The sequence below is a fragment of the Aegilops tauschii genome, chromosome 5 (assembly GCF_002575655.3).
Source record: "Aegilops tauschii subsp. strangulata cultivar AL8/78 chromosome 5, Aet v6.0, whole genome shotgun sequence".
Lineage (NCBI taxonomy): Eukaryota > Viridiplantae > Streptophyta > Magnoliopsida > Poales > Poaceae > Aegilops > Aegilops tauschii.
In genome coordinates, this window is record NC_053039.3 from 230,752,206 (window position 1) to 230,761,772 (window position 9,567).

General features: G+C 48.4%; 1 protein-coding gene across 1 annotated transcript; it reads left to right on the forward strand.

The window, feature by feature from the left end:
- The first annotated feature begins 1,260 nt into the window (after positions 1–1,260).
- LOC141022705 (uncharacterized) lies at positions 1,261–4,396 on the forward strand. The gene is made up of 6 exons (XM_073498968.1): positions 1,261–1,650; positions 2,137–2,821; positions 2,863–2,898; positions 3,037–3,246; positions 3,336–3,597; positions 3,868–4,396. Exons 1-6 carry the CDS (start codon positions 1,261–1,263, stop codon positions 4,394–4,396), a joined length of 2,112 nt encoding a protein of 703 aa, XP_073355069.1.
- Positions 4,397–9,567: the final 5,171 nt, after the last annotated feature.

The window sequence follows — 9,567 nt, forward strand, 5'->3', positions numbered from 1 at the left end:
GTGCCACTTTGGGTTCACGACTAGTCATGTCGGCCCGGGTTCTCTGTCATATGGATGCTAGCGACACTATCATATACGTGAGCCAAAAGGCGCAAACGGTCCCGGGCCAGGTAAGGTGGCACCCGTGGGAATACCGTGCATGAGGCCGCAAATTGATATGATGTGTTACATGCTAGATCGGTGTGACTTAGAATCGGGGTCCTGACATGTCCACTACGCCGCTCCCCCGGTCGTCCCTACGGACCCGGCAGCCGAACCATCGGACGGGAGTGACGCTTCGAGCGTGGGCCTGGTAGTCTTCCTGGCATCTTCACCGCGTTCCCCCGCCAACCTCCCAGCCGCTGGGCTTGGACTCGAGGTCGCTCTGGTCCCCCCCCCCCCCCGCGGTCTCGCCTGACCCAGTCACGGTCGTCTCCTCCCCGGCCCCCTTCTCGTTGGGTCGGCCGCCACTACGTCGATCCTCCCTCCGGACTCGCGCCCCCCTTCGTCGGCTCTCGCGGAGGACCCCCCGCCTCAGGTTGCGGTCCCCCTCCTTCACCGCTGCTTGAGGTGGCCCGGGTCCCTCCCCTCTCCTCCCCGTCGCCGGATGCGCCTTCTCCTCCGACCCTGCTCCTCAGCTGCACCGGGCTGGCGAGCCCCCACGCCCTGGTGTTGGACCCTGTCACGGAGGGTGGGACCCAGGTGACCACCCCGGTGGCAGCCCAGCCCCCCTCCGCGCTCCGCCACCTACTCCCGTCGGGGCCGGTCTTCCTCCACCCCGGTGACGGCCTCCCGCCGTAGCTCTCGGCTCGATGCTGCCCGGCCAGATGGTAGCCCGGCGCTGCCCATCCACGCATGGGCGGAGCTTCGGGCCGCGGCCCGGAATCTGGAGCCAGGTACTCGTGCCGCCCCCCCCTCTACTGCTACTTGATCATTTTCTGCGCTCGAATAGGTCCCGCTCGGTCACCTTGCGAAGGTCGCGAATGACTCCGCAATCATCTTCAGGGGGGAGGCTGCACCCCCCTTAGTCCAGATCACGGCCATCCAGGCTTGCGAGATTCTAGACCGTAGATTGGCAGAAGCCTGTGCGGCCCTGCTCTCCCCTCTCGCTCCCCCTGCTTCCTCGGAGGGTGCCACACCGGCTCCGCGTCGCAGAGCCGATGCTCCCCTCCCATTGGCGGCTGCGGAGCTTCGTGGCCGCACGCGCTCCTGTACCGCCACCCTCCGCGCGCAAAGCGCTTCTCGTGTCCTGGGGTCAAGCAGCCCCTCGATGGCGCCTTAATGCGTGCCCTTTTCTGGAACATCCGCGGCTTTGGCCATGACGGCCGGCGCCGCCAACTGATTGAGTACATGCGAGATGAACACATTGACATTGCCGCCATTCAAGAAACCATGCGAAATGATTTCTCTCTGCCCGAGCTTGATCGGCTGAGCTCCCACCTCTTTGCGTGGCACTGGCTTCCTTCTAGTGGGACGACCAGCCACTCGGGTGGCATCCTTTTAGGCGTCAAGGATGCCACCTTCGAGGTGGGTAGTATGGATAGGGGCCAGTCCTTTGTGAGCATGGAATTGTTTGAGCGGTCCCTTAACTTCAAGTGGGAGGTCATCCTCGTCTACGGCCCAGCCGACCATAGTCGGTCGGCCGCTTTCCTCGAGGAGCTTCACCGGAAGGTTTCGGCCGCAACCCTCCCCGTGGTAGTCGGGGGCGATTTTAACTCCTCTGCTGCGCAGAGGACAAGAGCAATGATCATGTCAACTTTGCACGGATGCAAATGTTTAATGACTGCATTGCTGATCTTGGTCTCCGAGAGATCGATAGGGTTGGTGCCAGGTTCACCTGGGCCAACCGGCAGGCTTCTCCGACCCAGTCCGTCCTGGACCGGGTCCTAGTGTCCCCGGATTGGGACATCCGTTTTGCCCCTTGGCTTCTCTTCGGGCCATCACCTGTATTGGCTCCGACCACGTCCCCCTCCTCCTGTCTTTCGCTGACGAACGACCGCCGATTCCACCTGCTTCCGGTTTGAGACATTTTGGCTGTCCCAAACAGGTTTCGTGGCGGCCGTCGGCGCTCACTAGGTTGAGGCGCGTGCCCACCCCAATCCCCGCCCCCCCTCGGCCATTGACGTGTGGCAGTTCTGTGCCAAACATGGCCGACAGTTCATGAAGAGTTGGGGCGCAAACCTGGGGCGTGATCTCCGTGAACGCAAGAAGGCCCTGCTGACCGCTATCCAAGCCTTGGACCTCCGCGCGGACACATCCAGCCTCTCCCCCGAGGAGTGGGTTTCCCGTTACGACTTGGAAGACCAACTCTCTATCATCTACACCGACGAAGAAGCCTATTGGCGCGTGCGTGGCTCCCAGAAATGGGCCCTGAAGGGCGACACGAACACGGCTTACTTCCAGGCCATTGTGAATGGCCGCCGTAGACGCAACACCATCCCTCTTCTATGGGATGGCGAGACCCTCATGCTGTCCCCGAGGAACATTAGGACCCACGTCGCCGGGTTCTATAGGGCCTTGTTCTCCTCCGCTCCTAGGAGCGGACTATCTCTGGCCCCCAATTGCTGGACTGGCAACCAGTTAGTCTCCGCTGCGGAGAACACGACACTCACGGCCCCCTTCTTCGAGGGCGAGGTTTTGGCTGGCATCAGAGGCATGAACCCTACCTCGGCCCCTGGCCCGGATGGTCTGCCGGTACAATTCTTCCAGTCCTTCTGGAATGTGATTAAGCCTGAGATCATGCTCATCTTCGATGAGTTCTACGTGGGATCCATTGACCTCGGACGCCTCAACTACGGGATCATTTCGCTCATCCCTAAAGTACCTGGGTCGTCCGACATCTGTCAGTTTCGGCCAATCACGGTTATCAACGTGATCTTCCAGATTCTGGCTACCCCAACCAGACCGCCTTCATTCAAGGTCGGTATATTCTGGATGGGGTGTTAGTCCTCCATGAAGTCCTCCATGTGGTCCGGTCCAAACACCTCAAGGCGGTCTTCCTAAAGATCGACTTCCATAAGGCATACGATACTGTTAGCTGGCCCTTCCTTTGAGAAGTTCTGCTCCGGAAGGGCTTCAACGACCGTTGGGTCACCCGAGTAATGCAGATGGTGTCCTGCGGTCACACTGCCGTGAACATCAATGGGGAGATCGGCCCTTACTTCCCCACTCTCTGCGGGGTTAGACAAGGCGACCCCTTCTCCCCATTCCTATTCAACATGGTGGTGGATGCGCTGGCCGCCATCCTGGACAAGGCTAAGGCTGCGTGTCATATTCGTGTGATCACCCCCACCTGGCCGGTGGCACCGGGATCTCCCTTCTCTAGTACGCCGATGATACCATCATCATGGTCGAAGGCTCGGAGACGAACATCTCCAACCTTAAGTTCCTCCTCCTCTGCTTCCAAAAAATGTCTGGCCTCAAGATCAACTTCGACAAGAGTGACGTGATGGTGATGGGCTACCCTCTGGAGGACTTCGAAAGCATTGCCAACCAACTGAACTGCCGTCTAGGCTCCTTCCCCACGACCTACTTGGGGACGCCCATTAGTGACTCTCGGCTTACCGTCGCGGACTTGCACCCGGCCGTGGCGAAGCTACAAATGCGTATTGAGCCCTGGTAGGGTAGGTGGCTCTCGAAGGCGGCCCGGACGATCCTCATTAACTCCTCCCTCTCCAGCCTCGTCTTATTCCTCATGAGCTTCTACAGCCTTCACGAGACTCTGCACCATGAGATCGCCAAAGTCCAGTCTCGGTTCTACTGGGCAGGCGATAATAATAAACAGAAATACCATATGGTTCGCTGGCCTGACATTTGCAAGCCTCGGGAGAAAGGAGGACTCGGTATCATGTGCTCTAAGTGCATGAACATTGCCCTCCTGTCCCACAGGCTCTGGCGCATATCGCAAGGGCAGGGCGGCCTCTGGCTTGACATCATTCAAAACAAGTACCTGCGTGGACAACCCCTTGCCTTCTGTCAAAGATCTGGCGGTTCAAAGTTCTGGCAGTCAGTTGTCCAACTACTCTCGGTCCTGCGCATTGGGACTTCCATCTCAGTTGGATCTGGGACTGCGACTCTGTTCTGGTTTGACTGTTGGGCTGGCGACGCCCCCTTCGCGGCACGCTTCCTCGACCTCTTCTCCATTGCTGTCGACCCATCCATTTCACTAGAAAGGGCCCTTATTGACTTAGGGCGCCTCGCTTTCCAGAGGCCGTTCGGTCCCCCGGAGACCGCCGCCTGGCGTGAGTTACTTGATTGCGTTGCTCTCCATGAGCTGGTTGTGGATGCGGGCCCGGACCAGCTTAAGTGGCGTCTTGAGTCGTCAGGCCAATTCTCCACCAAGTCCCTCTACCAGGCCATTGCCCCTTCCACCGCCCCTCCCCCCTCACGGCGATTTGGTCCATCCGCCTGCCCCTGAAGATCCGGATCTTCATGTGGCAATGGATCCATGGACGGACCCCGTCAGGGGTGGAGGTCCGCAAGCGAAATGGCCCTAGGACTGGCCTTTTCTCGCTTTGCGATGTCCCCGAAGACTCGATGTCCCCTGGAACTGCTTTAGAGAGGTGGTTAGTGGCAACTGGTGCTACACCAACTTCCCCGACCTATTCGCCGAACTCCAGGCCACCTCGTTGCCTTCTCGCCACATTAGGTGGCTTGAGATTGGCGCGCTTGCGTGGACCCTCTCGACGATCCGTAATAGACTTGTGATCCAGCGCATTCCTCTTCGACAGGCTACTGACGCTCTCTTCAAACTGTCTGGTTACTTGCAGCTTTGGCAGCCGCTTAGCCGCCCTCAGGACCAGGACGTCATCTCTGCCTTCATCGCCGACCTCCGCTCGATGGTCGTCCGTCTGTCGCCTCCGCTCCCACCGCCACCGCCGGAACCTGATTAGGCGCCGGACTTGTATCCGGCCCTTCCTATTTTCTTTTTTTATTAGGTCCTGTTGAGTTGTGCCCTTAGCAGAACCTTTATACTTCTTCGTGCGAGACTTGGGTGTGTGTCTTCTGAACTAGTGCTTGTATGTGTGCTCTTGGCGGTTTGCTTTATATATAAAGCAGGGCGAAAGCCTTTTTCGGTAATACCTTGCTGAAAACCGCTTGTCATTTCCTTCTGCTCCCCATTGGGTTTGACACTCTTACTTATCGAAGACTACGATAGATCCCCTATACTTGTGGGTCATCAAGACTCTTTTCTGGCGCCGTTGCCGGGGAGTGAAGCGCCTTTGGTAAGTGGAATTTGGTAAGGAAACATTGAAATTTACTGTCACTTGTTACTATGGAAAATAATCCTTTGAGGGGCTTGTTCGGGGTATCTTCACCTCGACCGAAAGAGCAAAGAGTTGCTCCTCAACCTACTGCACCTACTGAAAATATTTATTATGAAATTCCTTCGGGTATGATAAAGAAACTGCTAGCTAATCCTTATGCAGGAGATGGAACATTACATCCCGATATGCACCTAATCTATGTGGATGAAGTTTGTGGATTATTTAAGCTTGCAGGTATGCCCAAGGATGTTGTCAAGTAGAAGGTCTTCCCTTGATCTTTTAAGGGAAAGGCATTGACATGGTATAGGCTATGTGATGATATTGGATCATGGAACTACAACCGATTGAAATTGGAATTTCATCAGAAGTTTTATCCTATGCATCTGGTTCATTGTGATCGAAATTATATATATAATTTTTGGCCTCGTGAAGGAGAAAGTATTGCTCAAGCTTGGGGGAGCCTTAAGTCAATGTTATATTCATGCCCCAATCATGAGCTCTCAAGAGAAATTATTATTCAAAAATTTTATGCTCGGCTTTCTCATAATGATCGATCCATGCTCGATACTTCTTGTACTGGTACTTTTATGAAGAAGGATATTGAATTCAAATGGGATTTATTGGAAAGAATGAAACGCAACTCTGAAGATTGGGAACTCAACAAAGGTAAGGAGTCAAGTATAAACCTTAAGTTTGATTGTGTTAAATCTTTTATGGATACGATGCTTTTCATGATTTTAGCACTAAATATGCACTTGACTCTGAGATAGTAGCTTGTTTCTGTGAATCTTTCGCTACTCATGTTGATCTCCCGAAATTGTGAATAATATTGTACCTGCTGAGATAGAAGATATTGATGTTACTATTAAGCTTGCCAATAGAGATACTATTTTGCCAATTTGGATTGTTAGAGATGTTGAAGTCTTGTGTGGGAAAATAAAATACCCTACTGATTTTCTTGTTCTTGGTTCCCCACAAGATGATTTTTGTCCCATTATATTTGGTAGACCTTTCTTGAATAATGTTAATGCTAAGATAGACTGCGAGAAAGATATTGTTACTGTCGGTTTAGGGGGTATGTCTCATGATTTTAATTTCTCTAAATTTCGTACACAATCCCATGATAAAGAATTGCCTAGTAAGGATGAAATTATTGGTCTTGCTTCTATTGCCGTGCCTCCTACTGATCCTTTAGAACAATATTTGCTAGATTATGAAAATGATATGTTTATGAATGAAAGAAGGGAAATAGATGAAATATTCTTTAATCAAGGGCCTATTTTGAAACACAATTTGGCTGTTGAAATCCTAGGGGATCCTCCTCCACCCAAGGGTGATCCCGTGTTCGAGCTTAAACCATTACGTGATACTTTGAAATATGCTGTTGAAAAGAAGATATATCCTGTTATTATTAGTGCTAACCTTTCAGAGCATGAAGAAAATAAATTATTGAAAACTCTAAAGAAGCACCGTGCTACTATTGGATATACTCTTGATGATATTAAGGGCATTAGTCCCACTCTATGTCAGCACAAAATTAATTTGGAGCCTGATGTTAAACCAGTTGTTGATCATCAACGACGGTTAAATCCCAAGATGAAGGAAGTGGTAAGAAATGAAATACTCAAGCTCTTGGAGGCAGGTATAATTTATCCTATTGCTGATAGTAGATGGGTAAGTCCCGTTCATTGTGTCCCTAAGAAGGGAGGTATTACTGTTGTTCCTAATGATAAGAATGAATTGATTCCACAAAGAATTGTTACAAGTTATAGAATGGTAATTGAATTTCGCAAATTCAATAAAGCTACTAGAAAAGATCATTACCCTCTACCTTTTTATTGATCAAATACTAGAAAGACTATCCAAACTTACACATTTTTGCTTTCTAGATGGTTATTCTGGTTTTTCTCAAATACCCGTGTCAAAAGATAATCAGGAAAAGACCACTTTGACTTGTCATTTCGGTACTTTCGCTTATAGACGTATGCCTTTTGGTTTATGTAATGCACCTGCTACCTTTCAAAGATGTATGACTGCTATATTCTCTGACTTTTGTAAAAGATTGTTGAGGTTTTCATGGATGATTTCTCTGTTTACGAAACTTCTTTAGATGATTGCTTAAGCAACCTTGATCGAGTTTTGCAGAGATGTGAAGAAACTAATCTTGTCTTGAATTGGGAGAAGTGCCACTTTATGGTTAATGAATGCATTGTCTTGGGGCATAAATTTTTTGAAAGAGGTATTGAAGTTGATAAAGCTAAAGTAGATGCTATTGAAAAGATGACGTGTCCTAAAGATATCAAAGGTATAAGAAGCTTCCTTGGTCATGCTGGTTTCTATAGGAGGTTTATGAAAGAATTCTCTAAAATTTCTAGGCCTCTCACTAATCTCTTGCAAAAAGATGTTCTTTTATTTTTATGATGATTGTGTAGAAGCATTTGAAATACTTAAGAAAGCCTTGATTTCTGCACCTATTGTTCAACCACCTGATTGGAATTTACCCTTCGAAATTATGTGTGATGGTAGTGATTATGCTGTTGGTTCTATTCTAGGACAAAGAGTTGATAAGAAACTGAATGTTATTCATTATGCCAGTAAAACTCCAGACAGTGCCCAGAGAAATTATGCTACTACTAAAAAAGAATTTTTAGCAGTTGTATTTGCTCGTGATAAGTTCAGATCTTATATCATTGATTCCGAAGTAACTGTTCACACTGATCATGCTCCTATTAAATATCTTATGGAAAAGAAAGATGCTAAGCCTAGACTTATTAGATGGGTTCTCTTGTTACAGTAATTTGATTTACATATTATTGATAGAAAGGGAGCTGAGAACCCCGTTGCAGACAACTTGTCTAGGTTAGAAAATGTTCTTGATGACCCACTACCTATTGATGATAGCTTTCCTGATGAATAATTAGTTGTCATAAATGCTTCTCGCAATGCTCCATGGTATGCTGATTATGCTAATTACATCGTTGCTAAATTTATACCACCTAGTTTCACATACCAGCAAAAGAAAAAGTTTTTCTATGATTTAAGACATTACTTTTGGGATGACCCACACCTTTATAAAGAAGGAGTAGATGGTGTTATTAGATGTTGTGTACCTGAGCATGAACAGGGACAGATCCTACGCAAGTGCCACTCCGAAGCTTACGGAGGACACCATGCTGGAGAAAGAACTACACACAAGGTATTGCAATCCGGTTTTTATTGGCCTACTCTCTTCAAGGATGCTTGTAAGTTTGTCTTGTCTTGTGATGAATGCTAGAGAATTGGTAATATTAGTAGACGTCAGGAAATGCCTATGAATTATTAACTTGTTATTGAACCATTTGATGTTTGGGGCTTTCATTATATGGGACCTTTTCCTTCCTCTAATGGGTATACACATATTTTAGTTGCTGTTGATTACGTTACTAAGTGGGTAGAATCTATTCCAACTAGTAGTGCTGACCATAACACTTCTATTAAGATGCTTAAACAAGTTATCTTTCCAAGGTTTGGAGTCCCTAGATATTTAATGACTGATGGTGGTTCACATTTTATTCATGGTGCTTTCCGTAAAATGCTTGCTAAATATGATGTCAACCATAGAATTGCATCATATCATCCTCATTCTAGTGGTCAAGTAGAATTGTGAAATAGAGATATTAAATTGATCTTGTAGAGGACTATTAATAGATCTAGAAATAATTGGTCTAAGAAACTTGATGATGCATTATGGGCTTATAGAACTGCTTATAAGAATCCTATGGTTATGTCTCCTTATAAAATGGTTTATGGAAAGGCTTGTCACTTACCTCTTGAACTAGAACATAAAGCTTATTGGGCTATTAAAGAGCTCAGTTATGACTTCAAACTTGTGAGTGAGAAGAGGTTATTTGATTAGCTCGCTTGATGAATGGAGAATCCAAGCCTATGAGAATGCCAAGCTGTTCAAAGAAAAGGTTAAAAGATGGCATGACAAGAGGATACAAAAGCGTGAGTTTAATGTAGGTGATCATGTTTTGCTATACAACTCTCGTTTAAGATATTTTGCAGGAAAACTTCTCTATAAATGGGAAGGTCCTTACATTATCGAGGAGGTCTATTGTTCCGGTGCCATCAAGATCAACAACGCTGAAGGTACGAATCCGAAGGTGGTAAACGGTCAAAGAATCAAACATTATATCTCAGGTACTCCCATAAATGTTGAGACCGATATTATTGACACCATAACACTGGAGGAGTACATAAGAGACACTTTCCAGGACGTTTCAGACTCCGAAAAGGAATATGTATGTGGTACGGTAAGTAAACCGACTCCAAAACATTT